Consider the following 18,315-nt stretch of genomic DNA (forward strand, 5'->3'; position numbering starts at 1 on the left):
ATGAATACTATGCTGCTCCTTGAGTAAATATAAAAGGGTGGGGTGGAAAGGGGATTAAGCAGTAACTACAAGGATTTCTTCCTTAAAAATAGATCTAAATCTAACACCACAAAATATCAGCATTTGTAAATTCTGGATGATGTCTTCAGTTACTATCATATAATTTCCTGTTTCAAATTTTGTGTTTAGAATTTTTTTTTTTTTTTTTGTACCAAGGATGAACTCAGGACTTTGCACTTGACAGGCAGGCGGTATGCTGCTCAGCTAAATTCCCAGTCCTGGAATGTTTTAAAATTACAAAATGTATATGGGGAGATATCTTATACAAATGCTTTTATACTGGTAATGAAGGATAGCTAATACTATCCCTTGCCAAGGGAAACTGAGGTACAGTTGTGGAGAGGGTGCCATGCCTTGAACTTAGGCACCAGTGGCTGTGCTACCAACCAGTGCACCTGGCCTGCAGCTCCTGGGAGGGCCCAGGAAGCCAGCATCGAACATTGGTGGGCCAGACAGAAGCAAGTTCACTTTTACTGCATGATTTTTATATTATGTGAATCATTCACATGTACACATTACTACTTAATAAATGATTATTAGAAGCTGGGGACATCCCAATTGCCAAGAAATAACAGGATCTTAACAGGTGTGAGTGAGGCAGGAGGAGGCAGTGACCTCTTCTCAGAGCCTGACTGTTCTGACACCAGAGGGCCCAATGCCATGGCTGGGTTCTACTGTTGCTGCTACTCTGGGCCCAGGGACCATTAGTTCCTGTCTGCTTAGCATCCCTCCCCTGATGCTAGTGCTGCCCCAATGGAGAGGTGACCCTAGATGGTTCATGATGCCTGGACCGGGATGGCCTAAGCCGACCCACATCTTTGCTGGGCTTTCCTTAGTGGAAGAGCCTTCCCTTCTGATGTGGAACCCAGGCAGCCACAGCCAGGGCCCCTGACACAGCACATCTTGGGGTATAAGTCTAGAGAGGGAAAGGCAAAACCAAGTCCCAGATTCATTCGCACTTGGATCTTAACAGCTCAAAACCAGCTCCCTCCCTGGCTGGTCTGGTTATATTCACCTCATCTGAAGTGGATCCTGACTGACCAGGGGAGTCCAAACCCAGTGGTTACACCCTATTCAGTGGTTAAGGGATCCTACAGGAGACTAGAATCCTAGCACTGCTTCCTCTTGTGTGGTCTCTCTCAAAAGAATCCCTCCCTGAGCTTCCGGCCCACCTTGTAGGGGTGTCCCGAGGACTGAATTGATGTCATTCACAGGATATAACGACTGAAGCCTGCTACCTTCAGAAATAGCTGCTTGCTAACTACGTTAATCTAACTCGAGGGTCCCAGTCGGGGGACAGAGCAGCACAAAGGAGGGCAGCTGCTGTTCGGATCCACTGTCTGCTTTCAAGACCTACACTGCCAAGCTTCCTGGCCCCCTGGCTCCCAGTGTCTTCAGCCAATGGCAGCTGACCAGGACTCAGTGGAGAGGAAGGGCCAGGATGTTTGTCTCCCTGGAGGGTCCCCATAGCTGGCTGCATCCCTTGAGCAAAGATCATGGCTCCTTCAGATGTCCCCCACACCCGACCCTGTCTGGAAGATGGCCGCGCCCCAGGTTCTGCACTCACTTTGTCAATGACCCATTTGTTCCACTCTCCCAATTCACTCAGTGTGAGTATGGGATCTGCTTTATGGAGAGACCTAAACTGGATAACAGTGGGCTTTTTCCTAGTCTGGCCAATGAAACCCTACTCTGGGGAGGACAGTGCCTCAGGATCCCAACTCCAGCCACTGTCCCCACTTCCCTCTGAGCTTCTGCACCCTGGCAGGTCTCTCCCAAATCTGTAGACACCAAGCCCTGAGAAAGGACCTCTGAGGAGAGGCAAGTGGCTATTTGCCCGACCTGATGGACACCGGCCCCATCAACAAGCACACAGGGTCACGCTTGGGCTCAGGAAACACCTGAGAAGCAGACCACTGGTCCTGCACAACAGCAGAGATACCTGAGAGTGTATTTATGAAAAGGTACAGAGACACAGGCAGTGGCATCTCCCTAAGGTACAGAAAGCTGTCAAGAACCACACAGGTACATGTCTGCTAATGGCAAAACACCACATTTTCACATCCTCCATCAACCAACACCACACACTTGCTTGATCTTGGAAAACCCTGCTGGTTTATGAGGTTGGTTTCCTCTAGTGGTTTCCAAAATGAGAAGGATGGTTATGGGGACAGTCCTTAAATATGTGTGCATCTTTGAAAGAAGAGAGAAGAAGGAGGGGAAGAAGGAGAAGAAGTGTATTTTTATGTTGCATGTGGCAAAAAAGATGGGGCTGGTTTGAGGCAAGAGCACAGTCCCCCTGGAAAGGCGTGAAAGTTGACTCCAGAAAGGACAGCTAAGGTTCTGAGTTTGGGACATAAAAACAACAGCAAAAGAGGTTGCACACTGCAGTCCACGGAAATCCCTGGTAGCACAAGTCAATCAGTTAAGGGCAAAACCGAATCAGAGTAACTAAGAGGTAGCAGCTGTTTGTCTTATTGGAGATTTCAGGGTCTCGAAGCTGGGCGGGGAGAAGGGGGTTCTCCTGGAAGAGACTGGAGGGCAGAGTGGGGGCCGAGGGCTCCCGTGGCTGCAGTCCCAACCCAGAGTCAGTTCTCAGGTAAGTTACACAATCCCCACAACATATAAATTAAAGTTTAGTTCTGTGTTTCCATATATCTCCTACATGAAGGCTAGCTAAATATTAGTGGAGTAACAATAATTATTAATAACAATAATCGTCATAATAACAATAATTAATAGAATAATAATGCCTTGGGGCGTCTGGGAAGGGTCCTTCATATGGCGGAAGGCCCTGTGGGAGGCTCTAGGTCTGGTAGAAGTGGTGGTAATGGTGGTGATGTTCATGATGGTGGTGGTGCTCGTGTCTCTGGACCGCCTGCCCGGCCTGGCTCTCGTACACCACCACAGCGGGCAGCTCCCTCACCTGCTCCCGTCCCAAGACGGTGCTCCCAGCAGCCAGTGGTGCCTGCAGGCCCCGGCAGCCCGGCTGGCTCTCCTTGGCTCGGTGCTTGTGCTTCTTGTGCCCAAGAGGCGCCAGGCTGGGGAGAAGGGCTGGGCTGCTGCCCAGGTGGGCAGAGGGGGACACGGCAGGGACGGCGGGTGCCAGAGGAGGTTTGCTTCTGGCCCCTCTGGCCATGTGGCCCACACCCATGCTCTTGCCCTGGGCTTTAGGGGACCTCACAAAGTGCTTGCTCCCATCCTGGGTACCCCGGAGCCGCTGCTGGAGCTCTGAGACCTTGGTGAATGGGGTGTCAAGGAAGTGGAAGGAACCTGGATCCGCACCTTGGGGCTTCCGGTGTGGGACGTGGATGGCTTCTGGCTCGTGGGAGCGAGATCGAGTGGGATTGGAGGTGCGGGGGGGCAGTTCTGACTTCTGGGCCACTGAAGGGGAGCCTAGAACCAAATCAACAGACATTTAATGAGCACCTTCTGTGTGTTGGGGCTGAACCTCAGAAGTCACCCTGCCCCCAGTTCACCAAGACTGATAACACCAGCTGCTCTTTGTCAGAGCCATGCCCCATTGTGACTTGCTCACTACCTTTGAACGCTCTCTAGGATGGACAGCTCCTGTCTGCTAACAGGAAGAACTGGGGGTCTATGGTAGGTCTTCAGAAATAATTCTCTGCGAAAGAGAGACATTGCCAGAGCACTGATAACTAAGGGCTGTGGGCAAGAGGAATTCTATGACACAGAGAATTCAACATAGGAGGGGAAGGAGCTGGGGGAGTGAGATTCAGCAAGAGTCTGTAGATGTGGTAGGCTCACAGAGCAGCACTTCCCTGGATGCAACAGCTGTGAGTGGTCAGAGTGGCCACCTAGGGAAGAGTGGGGTGGGGTGGGATGGGGCAGGAAACTGCTCATTTCATTATATCCCAAGCCCTTGGATACTATTTGATTTTGTTCAACACTGTGCATGTATTATTTTAATTTTGAAAACATTTAAAAATGTCACCTCCTCCAGTAGAGTCTGTAAAATTAAAAGCCACACCTTTGCTTAGCCCAGGGGAAGGGTTACCACACCAGGTACAGTTAGTCCGGCCTGTCCAGCCCTAGCCCTCTCCAGCTGTCCTCAGGGAGAGTCCCTTACCAGGCCCAAACTGGGATGTGTAGTTTTCTATCCCTGCGAGGTCTAAGTAGTGGTTTCTCCTCTCGATGTTCTCGTCCACACAGTGGTGGTAGCAGCCAGACTGCTCCAGGCGGCTGTCGCCCTGGAACCTGTAGCAGGGAAGGCAAGTGTGTGGGCAGGCTTGGCCACCAGTGGGGCAGCCCCACAGGCTGCGGGGAAGCCAGCAGGGCAAACGCTTGGCCTCCACTCATTCCCTTCTAGGTCTTGGGAGGGTAGGAATAAGCATCCTTCTCCTTGGGAGGAGGAATAAACATCTCTTCAGTCCATGCCTCTATGTCCCCCCTGCCCACAAAGACAGCCCACTGCCTGGCCTCCCTGGCACTTCTGAGAGGTGAAAACAGGAACTTCACTCTGAACAGACCCAAAACAAAGATGACAGATTATTGGTCATAATGCAAGAATGCTCAAAAACCAGGCTTCAAACCACACGTGCCCATTACAGACCTAACCCAGCCCAGCTCCCAGGGCAGGTGGGCAGAAAACCCATAAATGGTTGGAATCGAGGTTGGCAGCTCTATGACTTTCCCCAAAGCCCAGAATAGACCTTGCTTCTGCACATGCATGGGGCGGGGCGGGGGTGGGGTAGAGCCTTCCTTCTCTCCTGAAGGACTCAGGACTCCCTACCCCTTTCAGAGACATCTACAATCTGCACCACCTCTCCGACTTCCACAGGCCTCAGCCCTGCTCCGACAGCCTGGAGACCTCAGCCCACCCACAATGAGCTCTGCCTCTGCCTAGATCCAGGGGTTTCCTCACTGCTTGCTCACCAGGTGTGAATGCAGCCGCAGACGTGCTTCACTGTGTTCCTCAATCTCTCAGGACTTTCCTCTAAAGAGCCCTGCTGCACCCCAGCAGGTAGAGAAGTGATAAGAGGTGACAGGCACTAGATGCCCACAAGCTCTTGCTACAACTCTGAAACCCCAAATCCTGAAAACAGGATTTTTGTAACTTCTGGACAGCCAGGCCACCCAAGAGGATGGCGAATGTGTAGGGCAGTGACAGCGAACCTTTTAGAGACCGAGTGCCAATCTGCAACCCAAAACCCACTTATTTATCATCAAGTGCCAACACTGCAACTAAACCTGACTACTGAGGTTTTAGTTTAGAAAAAAAACCTCACATATTAACATCATTTGTCTTAAGAGAAAAATAATATACGTACCTCTGGTCTAAGGTCTTTGTCTCACTGGGTGAATATGCACACATCCCCCAGCAGAAACACCCTATGTGGGGCCCAGGGCGCTGCCCAGACCCTGCCTGTAATGCAGGATACGTGCACAGGATAACCCAGCAAAAGCTGAATCCAGATCACAGCCAGCCTAAAATTTTTTCAAGGGAGTGGGGAGTGGGGGATGGGATGGAAACCTACAACTGGTTATTTTTAAAAATTTAATTTGATTTGTGAATCTGTGCATCTGAAATCATTGGTCCCCTGAAGAGACCCCACATAGAGCCTCCTGCTAATACTCCTTCAGAAGCAAGTGCACAGCTGGTGCTTGCAGATACCAGGCTGCTGCCTTTGCCTGTGCCTGCCATACCTGAGTGGGGCTCGCTGCTTCTTCTCCCAGCTTCGCAGCTCCTCAGCAGGCTTGGTCTCCGCTCTGGGCCTCACACTCTGCAAGTCTGAGCTCCGCCCGACAAGCACAAAAATCATCAGTGAGCTGCCGGCTCCTGCCTACTTGTCAACCCCCTCCCAATCCATAGCTGGCCTTCAAGGCCCTGTCCCCCACCCACCCCCCAAACACAGGCCTTCACTGTGGCTGCTGGCCACACCATGCCCACTTCCCTGCCTTTGCTGGCCTGCCATCTGGTATTCCTTTTCTGCTCTCTCCCAGCCCTACTCCTCCAAGGCCCTGCTGAAGCGCTTGGGCACCACCTAGGGCCCATAGCCCTCACCAGCCTGATTGAGAAGGGCGTTCCTCTTGCTCTGGCTCCCATCCGGGGCCACGGTGAGCTTCACCCGCAGCGTCTTGCTCGATGTCGGGGAGTGGTTCACAGAGGAGTCGACCACCTCATAGATGGTGTGCAGCAAGCTGGTGATGTCCTGCATAGGGGCCGAGGAGAGGAAACCCACCCTGAGCTGCAGTCACAGAGCATTTCCAACATATCAGGCAGGGTCTAACTGAGGGCTCATCCAGATGGGCTGAAATCCTGCTCTGACCAAAATCAGGGCTTAAGGAAAGAGTTGGATGTAGGAGTTTTTGGGAGGAGATCCTAAGAAGCAGGTGTGAGGGAGCAGGGGAGCCAAGAGGGAAAAACTCAGAAAGGTTATGGTCATGGGCCACAAGGGTTCGGTGGCACTGAGACCCTTTGAGGGCCACTGTGGAACCTGCCTTGGCAGCCTCATCAAATATGGGGGATTTACAAATCAGCCCATCCCACACCAGCAGAGAGGAGCCCTGGGGATGCTATACCCTGTACATTTAGGGGCTGAGCCACATTCCTGCACCAGAAAGGGATTATGGGGTCACTGTCCATCAGAGCAACAGGTGAATTCAGTGGCAGACCCAAAGAATATGAGGTGGGGTACCAGCGGTGTCTGCCTTGAGTCTCATAAGCACCTCCTGTGTGGGAACTGGAAAAGTAGGCATGTCTCTGCTATGGCTGGAATTACACTCCTTCCCAATGCTGGTGCTGAGGTCCTAAGCTGGCTATAGCTGGAGGGGAGGTAGTTAAGGTTAAATGAGGCACAGAGGTGGGTCTGCATCTCATCAGGCTGGTGTCCCTATTAAAAGAGGAAGACACCCCAGCTCCTTCCCTAACCACAAGACACAGGGAGGCACCCATCTGCCAGACAGGAAGAGAGCCTTCTCAGGAGCCAAATCTGCGTCTGTGTCCACCTTGGACGCCAGCCTTCAGAATTTCCAGAATGCTTCGGCAGTTTCAGGATGTGGAGCTGACTAGGACGGTGTCGAGATGAACTGGTCTGTGAGAACCTGGCTGCATCTCACCTGCTCTGGGGCCTCAATGACCCCCACACCAGAGCAGGGGTTCTCAGTCTTCTGACTGGGGTAAGAATCTGTTCAGGTCACTGATCTGAGGTGCAGCTTCCTACTTTAAGTGGCACTGAAACTTCTGGGAAAGATATTTTCTCTCTCTCTCCACCAGGTTCATGGATAGTTTCCTGCCTGGCAATTCTTCCTAGGCTCAGACTCAGCCCTCCCTTTACCTTCTGGAGCTGAGGAGCAGAGGTGACCCCAGTGTTGCCATGCAGGCAGGTGTGGGGAGCAGGTTGGAGGGTTCTAGGTACATACTGGCCCATGGCAGGTGGTAGCCACACAGCTCAGCTGACTGTCCTCTGACTGCAGGCTGAGGGTTAACTCAGAGAAGCCAAAACTCCAGAATCTTCTGTGAAATCATAATCGCTGGTACTGACATCTAATTTAAATCTTGACAAAACTTCTGAGGGACCAGACTAGAAAAGTTGGGGGCCAGATTGGACTGGTAGGAGGGGGCACCAGACTGAGACCCAGGTCCCAGTGGCTTGCTCCTGGCTTGATTATCCCGGCTCTTCTGGTGAGCCCTGCAGATGCCTCTTCTCCCTCTTTTCCTTTCCTGCAGCTCTGCACAGCCACGTTTCCCACTCTTACCATTCTGGGAAGCCCCTGAAGGAAGTGGCATTAGACAGATGAGCAACTGGAGTCCACCAACAGCACACCCCTTAGGCTTCACACCCCTTAGAAGGCCCTGGCTGATTCAGGACCAAGCGACACACATGCTCTGGCAAAACCTGTGTGAAAACCAAGCTCACTGATTGCAGAGGACCAGGCACACGCGAGCAGGGGCTGCTATGGTTTGCATCTTGAATGTTCCCACAAAGGTCCACCTGGTAAAGGCTTGGTCCCCGGGGAGGCACTGCTGGAAGATGGTAGAGCCTTGAGGCAGAGGGGTGTCATGGGAGGTCTTCAGGTCACCCAAAGGGGACTGTGGAACCCTAGTCTCTTCCTAACTCTTTTTCACCTCCAGATCATGAGGTGAACAGTTTTGCTCTGCTACACAGTCCTGCTGTGATGTGCACCTCACCCCAGCGGCAACAGCGGCAACCCAGATTGTGAGCCACAGTAGACCTCTTCTCTGTAAACAGGCTATCTTGGTAGTATTTGTTAGGTAACAGAAAGTGAACACAGGGGCCCAGAAGTACTTCCTGTATGAGCAGACTCTCACAAAATGAACTGAGTTGAAGACTCGGCCTACACACCAGCCTTGGGCTGCTGACACAGTGAAGTGGGTGCCTACCTGCCCCAGCACACACACACTGTGTGCTCATAGCCAGAAATGATGGAGGGAATGGTATCGATAGCTAAATTTGAGAAGTGGCTGTGGGGCTAAGAACAGATGAGGGAAACAAAGGCTGGGTCCTCCAAGACTCCAAGCCAACCTCCTACCCCTCTGTGAGAGGAAAAAACAATCCAGAAAACACTCTCTCTAGGGCCAGGTTGGGCCTCCTCCCTCTGAAAGGCTTCTTTCCTCACTATCATCACCAAAGCAATCAAGGAGGATGCAGGATGCAAAATCCTCAAGCTGCATCTGCCCACGGGTCTCCACAGGGTCTCTGAGGCGGGGGGCACACACACGTGAGGCTCCTCAGCATCTGCGGACCCAGGAGGGCATGAAGAAGGCAGCTGTGAGCGGAGTCATCTTCACCACCTCACATGTCACCAGGAACGGAGATCCTACTGCACCCTGAGAGGCCCGGCCTGGACGTCGGAGGAGCAGGTGAGATTTGGTAGCAGGTGATAAGTGACCTTCTGAGTGTGGGGAGCTGGTGGAACACGAGTCAAAACCGGCAGTGATCATCTTGCTACTGCCAGGGGAGAGGCTGCATGATGAAAAGGGACCACAAAGAAAAAGCTGTGAAGAGCACCTTGTCCCGGAGACACTGAGCCCATGGACCCAGCTGTACCAGATGTCAGCGCCCCCAGACTGAGGTGCAGGTACACAAGCCAATGTATTCCTTTCTGTCATTACTACTTACAGCAGCAGAGCTGTGCTTCTGTCTCTTATGTGATAAAGAATCCTGAGTGGTTACAGTTGCAGCTTCCTCTTCCAAACTGTTCTAATGTCCCTCACACCACAGACTGAGGAGAAAGTGGCCTTTACAACCTGGGTCTCTCCTCTGGTAGCATAAAGGCAGCACCTGCACTAATCACAGAGCGGCAAATGCTGGCTCTGGCCCAGCATAACGGATGAGAGCAAAGCTCCAAGGTCTCTGGGACACCTGGAGGTCCAAACGGTGGACAAGAGGCAGGTGTGGGACTCGGGAGTGAAGATCACAGACCTCCATGCAGGTGCACAGGGCACCAGATATGTAGCAGGTCTCTCTCCTGCACATGAGGGCCCCTTGGGAGGGAGAGGATGCCAGATGGTGACAGGGGAAGAGACATGGGAGCAGAGGAATGATACTGAACCTTAGCACCTTCCCTTAGCACCTACAATCAACTCCAGGTCACTCACCAGGCCTCCAAAGCCAGGAGAACTGGCCTTGCTACGGCTGTGGCACTGCTGCAGGCAGGCACCATACCACCTCCCTCCCTGCTCTAGGTGCCTGCTCTGTCCAGCTCTGCACACTGCATGGCTCAGCTCTCATGCTAGGCCGCCTCCTCCAGGAAGCCTGTCAGGATACTCCAGTGGACTCTCATGCCACCCTGGTTATTTTTCCACTGAACACATCACAGCTTAGGGTTGTCCTATAATTGTCTTCTGTCTCCTGCATCAGATGGCAGAACCATAAGACAAGGAACTAGTCTGTTCCCTCTGTGTCCTTGGGCCTGGTACATAAGAACTGCTCAATTTGCAAAGACAAGGGCATGGAGAAAAAGTGACAGGAACTCAGCGGGACGTAAGTTGTGGGAGGAGGGCTTCAAGGGGAAGAGAGATGCAGCCTTCAGAGATGAGGAAGACCAGCCTGGGGTCAAGGCCATGACTACAGCTGTGACTGAAGAGCCACCGATGGGGCCCGCAGAAGCCTGCAGAAGCCACCGATGGGAGTGCTTGCTCCTGTGCCAATGGCAGGAGATATCCATTGCCTTGGTACTCAGGCCCTACCTTTAGAGAGAAGGAAGCAGGGTGAGACTCTGCTGCCCAACTGAGCACAGGGGAGCCCGGCTGCCCTTTCCCATCACCTCTCCCCTCTCTCTGTAGCTCCAGGATGCACCCGCATGTCTCCCAGGAGCTCTGCCCTGCCCCCTCCCTTTAACAGTCTTCCCACAGGAGCTGACAGAAGAGCGCATTGACCTGGGTTCCTGTGCCTGAGGGCCTGGCGTGTCAGGAAGCCAATCAGGTGCACTCACCTCTCGGGTGACCTTGCCATTGTTGTCAAAGTCATACAGGGTGAAGGTCCACTCCTGCCGGCTGTCCTCCTCCACGGACACATCGCACTGTAGCTCCTGGACACACACACAGGTGGGGCTGGTCACTTATTAGCTGAAAAACTGACTGAGGGCTGGTGGGTGCCTGGACCTTGAGGCCAGGCCATGGGGCAGCCCCTGCGCTCTGCCCTCCAAGAACTGAAGGAGGGAGAAGCAGTGACCAAGATATGAGCAGCCAGTGGGCACCAGCAGTCTCTGGGTTTTCAGAGACAAAGGAGTCTCAGGGGACAGAGAGGAGGCTCTGGAGCCCCCGGAAGGCTAAACCCAGATCAAGAACCAGAAGCTGATGGAGAGCAACAGGGCGCAGCAACCTAGGAATCCAGGATGGGAAAACCACTAAACTGAAGGCACAGGGATGGACACAAACTGAAGGCAAAGAGGGATGGGCATAAAAAGCTGAAATTCCAGTCCACCCAGGGTTCAGCCCCTGCTCAGCCCTCTACAGCTGTGAGACCCTGAGGTTTCTTGGTGCCTCAGTTTCTCCTTGTATGAATTACAGAAAATGGCAGTCTCTATCCCATAAAATTTCAGGGAAGATTAAAATGTTCTCCCCCAGGCAGTTTCCCTGCAGCGGTGGTAGGTATATCCCTACCTCCCACATCAAGCACCCTGTTTCTCTGCCCAAGGGTAGCTCCCAGGAGCCAGGGACCCAAAGGCCAGAGGCAACCTGGACAAGGGAAGGACAGGAGTCAGTGAACAAATGCCAAATCTTCTTAGGGACCCCTCTGTGGAACAAATCCTGAGCACATTCTATGGGGCTCCTCGGAGGATCCCAGAGGGATGGAGCCCCAGCTGCCAGTGTATCGGTAACCCACATGTCCTCTCATCCTTCACTGGCTCCCCTTCCCTCCTGCTCCTGCTCCCTGCTCTCTGGGATCCTCCCAAACACTTATACGCACCCATGTCCTTGTCTGAGGGGCTATGTTGGGGGAGCCTGAGACAAGAAGCATGGTCTACATAAGCTGAGTGCCAGGCGCACTGTCTGGGGCACAGAAGAGCTTGCTAATCCAACAATAATTTCATTATTACTCACAGCGACCAGTCCTGTCTAACCTGGGAATCTGCACTGGAAATGGGTGCTGTCACCCAAGCTTGTACTCACACTGGCCGAACACCTCATGAACAGTTCTAGAGGACAGGATGGCCATTTGAGGAAAGACGTTCAAGACCCCAAAACTCTATGAACAGGACTGGATGTTCCCAGACCACCCCACTCCCTGTCTTGCTTCATCCCAACTCTTCTGCCATTTAGAAGCCGGCATCCTGGCTGGCCCCACACAGGGCTGCTCCGCCCTCAGTCAGCAGGTCAAGGCCCTGAGGGGTGGCGGGAGTGTGCAGAGCACCATGTACCTGTCCTGGGCTCCTGAAGCTTTGAGCTGGTTCCCACCAGCAGTTCTCAGGTGACCCACGGTGAGTTCAAAGCTGGCTTCCCTCAGTTGTGACAGGGCTGTCTGATACCTGCCAAGTGCTCGCTCTGCTCTCTGAGACCTTTCATGTGGTGCTCTGCTCACACCCTTCCATGCACACAGCCCTACACCCATGTCCACGTGTACCCCTAGACACACTCCCTCACATATGCTCCACACATGTGCCCTTACACACACACCCATACACACCTGTGCCCGCACCCCCCCATACATACATCCCTACACACTCACCAAGAGTACTCACCTGTTTCCAAGATGGCTTGGGTATGAAGTTCAGAAACAAAAATGAGTAACTATACCCACCTACCTCTGCAGAGTTTGGGTCTCCTCAGCCTCCACCCTACCCACCTGGGCCTCTTAAGTATCTTCCCCCCAGGCCAGGTATGGCTTAATCCCAGGACTCGGCCAGCCATCCACAAACAGGCACAGTGAGGCTTCCAGGGCCAGATGCCTGGGCCTGGCCTTCCCTCTGCTGGGCTTGGCAGGCTCTGCCAGGCTCTCAGAAGACCCTGCAGGGACCCAGTGAGCTCAGCACAGGGCTGGCCCCCAGAGAACATGGGAATCCCTAGGCCCTCAACTAGACACTGGCTGTGCCCCCGCGGCTCCTGCAGGCAGGACCCTTGTCAAGGCCATTCCCTCTTTCCCCACGGTGCCCACCTCTGTACAGGAAGGCAATGCAGCTGTGATTCCCATGCCACCCAACCTCCAGCCTTTGCCCCTGCTGCTCCCTCTGCCAGAGTGCTCTCCTGTCCCAAAGGCTCCCTGTGCCCCCCAACTTCTGCTCCTGTGCTCCACCCCCACGTTGCCTGCCTCATCCTGGCCTGCAGCGGTGCCCTCCCAAACACTACATTCAGAACTGCTAGCGTCCACTACCCTGCACCCCACTCTCCTGGCTCAGTGACTATGTCCCTGATCACAGGTCCCCACTTTGGCACTGTGCAGGTGCTGGGCCTAGGTCACTCCTCTGTCCCCTCACCACCTGCTCTATGAGGGCAGGGCCTGTGCTAGTTCTCCACAGTGCCATTGACACAGGCCTTACTGACTGCACCGCGCACCCTCTCCAGCACTCTACCTGAGCGAGAAGTGTAGTGGCAAGGGGATGGCTGGCCCTAGAGTCACAGCTGCTGTGCTGACACCAGAGCTATGATCGATGGCCTCAGGAAGGAAAGCAGAGAGCGTGGAGAGATGTCAGCATACTCCCCTGGGTCCAGCTCTCAGTATCTGACACTGTGCTCAGTGAACAGAAGAGCTCAGTCCACCGTTCAGGTTGGCCAAGGACAGGTCAGACAGACCATTAGCTCTGGGAGGCTAGGTCCCTTGTGCTGACCACATGGGGAAACTGAGGCACAGCCAGTCAGGGACCTACCCCAGACCTCCTGCACCAACCCCATGTGAGAGGGCCCACGTGTCCCAGACAGCCTCTGGAGCTGGAGCACTTCACCAAGGAAACTGAGGCCAGAGAGATGACCGCTGAATCAGGGCTGGAGTCCTGTTTCCACTCTCATACCCTCCTCAGCCTCCTGGGCCGATGCTCTGGAGCGGCCAGTGCCGAGCTCAGAAAGGCGGGCAACGCCGAGCCCTCACAACCTGTGCTGGGCCTCAGTGGCCCCACATGCTGCAGGAGGAACCTCTGTTTACGCAAGAAAAAGGGCCCTCCCATCTGAACAGGCCGCAGCTTCCTTCCCGGCCAAGTACCACAGACAAAGGAGAACCCACCTCGTATCCTCAGGGCCCAGCACCACGAAAGGAAACTTACTTCCAATTTCAGCTGTTTCTTAGAGGCCGGGCAAGAGTCAGTGGCTTTCTCCATCCTCTTCTCATCTGCACTGCCCAGGCCGTCGGTCTTCTCGGGCGGCAGGGCCACTGCGCGAATGAGAAGTGTGAGTGAGAACTCGCGTCAAGGCGGGACAGACGTAGCACTGCTGTGGCTCTGCCCCCAGGGACTAGGGTGAGGGCATCCTCACCGCTCCGGCTCTGCCCACTGGCTGGCATTGAAATCCCTCTGCTCTGGCCCCACACTGACCAAGGAGACCCTCTGTTCTGGTCTGACCTATAATGCTGGCATTGGCCCCCACAACGCAGAGAGCTTGGTTCCCAGTGCAGCAGTGTGCAATGGCGGGGCCTTGAGAGGCGACTGCGTCAAGAGGGCACTCACCTCAGTGTCGTGCTATTAAGGAGCATGCGCCTTTGACGGTGGTACTCTCTCTCCTGCCCCTGCTCTCTGTCCTATGCCTTCTGTCTGCTGTGAAGGGAGCGGCCCCGCTTTAGCACATGCTCCCTGCCATGATGTTCTGGCCCAACACAGTCCCAGAAACTAGGGAGCCAAGTGACCGTGGACTGAAGCCTCTGAAGCCAGAAGCCAAGATAAACCTTTTGTTCCTGCGAGTTGTTTATCTCAAATATTTTGTCACAGCAATGCAAAGGCAACACACCCTCCATGATACACCCACACGTCTCTCAGGAGGGGTTACCCCAGGGGACCCCCACTCTCTGTCCCAACTCTGAAGCCCAAATAAGCCTGTGACTTCAGCGCTCTGCAGAGGCCACGACTTCTTGGGGAGATCAAGCCATACAGCAAGTGGTTGGGGGCACCAGCTGCTGGAGCCCAGAGAGGGAGTGTGGGGAGCAGGGCTTTCTCCGCACAGTCTCATTGCCTTCTGGGCTGACATTCTGACCTCTTCCAAAATGACCTTACCTGGCATATGGCATATTAGTGAGTGGACACGAGGAGGGACAGAAACAGCACACCCAGGCTGGCATGCACCCATCTACAGCAGCTTCAGGGAGCATGCTTATCCTGTGCCTCTGCTCACCTGGCATCCCCCCCTCTGCCAAAGGTCATGGTTGGTTCTGCATCCTTCCAGGAGCAGAGGGAGGTGTGAAATCCCATGACCTACTGGCACCATTTTTGCATGAACACCTCCAAGAGGTTCTAGTAAGGCACCTCTGGGTAGCACCATTGTCCTAGACCAGGGATGGTAAACCTTGTAGAGACTGAGTGGCCAAACAGCAACCCAAAACCCACTTATTTATCTCAAATTGCCAACGCTGCAATTAAACCTGAACACTGAGGTTTTACTTTAGACAAAAATAACTGTTAACCAGTGCTCAGCTGCCGGACTGACTTGGCTCACATGCTGACAGGAGGGGCTAGGCCTTGCTGGGGACTGCTTTCTTAGAACATCTCACGGCTCCCCTCAGCAGAGTTCCTTGCTGCCCCAAGCTAGTGATTTTGTCATTCTACTTCCCAGGTATATAAGCCAAGTGTGCTCCTGACCTGAGGATGTCTGGGATGCAGAGAGGGCCATACAAGGAGCCATGCAAGGAACTGAGATGTTCCTGTCAGACAGAAAGATCAGAAGGACCTTCCCAGGCAGTCAGCAGCCTGGAGAAATGAGGCATTGGGCCAGGAAGCTAGGTGGGGGCTTTGCATACCCCAACCCCTATGTTCACACACCAGCTCTGTAGACAAGCAGTCACAGGGGTGGGCACAGCAGGCACTCTGTGGAATCAGGCCACAGTGCGCCCGCTTGGCCCCTCTGGCAGGTTCAAGGTGTCTTCCCAACACCGTGGTCGGCAGCACTCCCCACAGTGCCTGCAAATCCTGGTACCCGCGTGTACCTACAGTGCCAGGCCCTGCACGATACCACCCATGCACTCCATGTACTCACCATGAGCCTGGGAGGCAATCACTATTATCAGGTCCATTTTCCCGATGGGAAAGTGGGAGGTACAGAGAGGCTTTGCCAACAAATGACAGGGATGAGATATGAACCTCAGTAGCATGAATCATGCTTACTACCACGTTGCTACTGGCCCTCCAAGCCCATCACAGCTTGACTTAGGGGACCCGTGCCTCTCTCCACTGGCCTCTTTCCATGGGCCTAGGGGAGTGGCCTGACTCTGCTCAGGTTCAGCACTGTGACCCTGGGTAGATCCTGAACCTTCTCTAGATGCCTCAGTTTTATTTCCCCAATTATAGGAAGAGGATGCTGAGCCTCTTTCCCCCAGGACTCTTGCGTGGACTCATATAGCTACAACTGCAAAGGGCTATGAACCAAGGCCAGTACACAGCGTCCTGACCACAAGTACAGTCAGGGGAATGACAGCCTGACCCTGTGATTCTTTTGGGGATTGGGACACTTGGCTTAGGGCAACAGGCTTCTGCAATCAAACAGACACACAAGCCTTATATCAATACACCCAGCTGGACAGGGAGCTAGAAGGGATGGGAGAGGCTAAAGATAAGGGTGCTCCACCTTCCCCACACAGACAGGGTGGGGACAGGAGGACACAGCTCCATCCAGGGCTCCCTCCCCAGACAACCAGGTCCTTGGGCTCTCTGGCCCGATCACAGGAGCAGCACCCTGGATGCCTCTGTTCCTCAGCATCCACACAGTGAGGCGACACTCCCTAAAGCAGTCACGAGTGCCTATCAGGACCCAGGTCTCAGGTACTGACCCAGGTCCTATGCTGGTAGCAGGCACAGAATGATACCAAGTGAAATATAAACCTGGAAGACCAGGATTCCTCAGCAAGGAACCTCGCTCTGAGGGATGGAGGGCAGGGCCTTGGCATCCTCACTAGTAGGATGGCTACAGGGGCAGGTCACTGATGCTGACTGCTCTGATACCATCCATAGCACAAAGGTGTCCTCCAACCCCACTCCTGCAAAGCTAGGCATCACATCCAGAGGGATCCCGAGTCCTGGGGCGGAGGTCAGGTGAATGATTGGCCAGGGACTTGAGGGCAGTAAAGAAAAGAGCCTGGGACACTCTGCTCCATCCTAAATCTACCTGTTACCCTGCTGGGTCAGAGATGCCACTACCATAAGTCCAGACAGGGCACCAGGTACAGCCACTTCCACCAGGCCGCAAATCAAGTGATATCCCCATCATTCCAAAGACTCAGGGAACTGGAGCTCTCTCCATTCCCAGTGTGAAGTGAAGCCCTCAGTTCTAGAAGCTGCCAGCATCTCCAGGAGGCGTGGCTGGGCTGGCGGCAGTGTCATCATCGAGCAGGCACACATGGGGCTTCTGTCTTCTGACTCAGCCACTGAGTGACCTGGGCAGCCCTGGGCAAGACTTTGACATCTTTGGAACTCAGTCCTCTCATCTGTAAAATGAGGCAATGGTGTCTCCCTCACAGAGCTGCTGGGAGAGGGCAATGAAGAAACTGCTCATTTAGCAGTGGCCAGCACACAGAAAGTGCTCAATAAATGCTGGCTTTACAAAGGATGTAGCTGATCCATAGTCCCATTTGATAACCCAGATGCAAACGATCGCTGTTACCTCGGGGAAAACCCACTGGGAAACCATGGAGATCATGGCCTGATACATCCTCTATTCACTCCTCCTTGATGCGGTAAAAGAAGAAAGAAAAACAAAGCCTAGTTCCATCTTCAAAGCTGCTGCCTTCCTCTGAGGGGTCCTGGCTGGAGATATAAGCTGGCCAGGCTTATTGAAGCCAAACTTCAAGTTCAAAGGGAAGTTATCAGAAAAGCACCTCCAGGTTCAATGTTGCCTTTCATGTTCCACTTGATGAAACCCACAGACAAGGAACCTCTGTCCCTGTTCTCTCCTTCACAGGCGCACCCCTCCCCTGCTGTGCACCGGACAGCCTCAGCTCTTTCCTGCCCCTCCCTTCTCCTTGCCCAGGGAGTAGCACCCCACCCCTCACGTGTCTGCTCCAAAGATCAGCATGGGCTGGATCATACTCTCTCCACCAGTGGGACCCTCACCCTTTCCCAGACACTCACAGGGCAGCGCAGCCACTGAGCTTCCAGGGCGCCTCCCAGCATGGGCTAGGCACCGATGGGCAGCAGGACTGGGGTCCACCCTCCTGAGCTACAAGGGATGTGATCCACCACCTCTTCCACCACCTGTTGTCCCTGGCCAGATGGCCACAAGAGGTACCAGACAATCAGTTGGAAAGTCACAGACCCCGATACCAGCGGCAGGAGCTGGGACTCAGGCCCTCTGTGTTCCACAGATGGATGCTCTGAAGCCAAGGCCAACTGCTATGCCCCTCCATCCTTGTGCAGAACACAGTGCCCTGCACCCTCTCGGCAGCTCATAGGTGGGCAGGACAGGGTGGATGGAGCACTCTGCAAGCTGCCCAGGCCACACTAACCACGGCACAGTAGAGGGACGTTTTACTGAGATAGATTGGCATCTGAGTCCGAGTCCTCTGGTCTTGCTCAACCTTGGAGATTTCCGCTGGCCAGGCTTATCAAAGCCAAACTTCAAGTTCAAAGGGAAGTAATCAGAAAAGCACCTGCAGGTTCAATGTTGCTTTTCATGTTCCACTTGATGAAACCCAGAGAGTTCCC

The 18,315-nt window shown here is 53.9% G+C and overlaps 1 protein-coding gene across 5 annotated transcripts in view; it reads right to left on the reverse strand.

Moving 5' to 3' along the window:
- Positions 1-244: 244 nt before the first annotated feature.
- Nkd1 (NKD inhibitor of WNT signaling pathway 1) overlaps positions 245-18,315 on the reverse strand; it is a 90,023-nt gene continuing 71,952 nt past the window's right edge. For 3 of the 5 annotated variants that reach the window (XM_010629197.3, XM_010629171.3, XM_010629164.3), the window contains 6 exons: positions 13,741-13,847; positions 10,480-10,575; positions 6,086-6,233; positions 5,728-5,812; positions 4,151-4,278; positions 247-3,456 (listed from right to left, as the gene is read on the reverse strand). In XM_010629197.3, the coding sequence (XP_010627499.1) occupies positions 2,867-3,456; positions 4,151-4,278; positions 5,728-5,812; positions 6,086-6,233; positions 10,480-10,575; positions 13,741-13,794 (1,101 nt within the window). In that variant the 5' untranslated portion in view covers positions 13,795-13,847 and the 3' untranslated portion in view covers positions 247-2,866. The other 2 variants (XM_033757816.1, XM_010629189.3) reach the window with 2 other exon arrangements.

The sequence above is a fragment of the Fukomys damarensis genome, unplaced genomic scaffold (assembly GCF_012274545.1).
Source record: "Fukomys damarensis isolate Sample0158 unplaced genomic scaffold, DMR_v1.0_HiC HiC_scaffold_32, whole genome shotgun sequence".
In the NCBI taxonomy this organism is placed as follows: domain Eukaryota; kingdom Metazoa; phylum Chordata; class Mammalia; order Rodentia; family Bathyergidae; genus Fukomys; species Fukomys damarensis.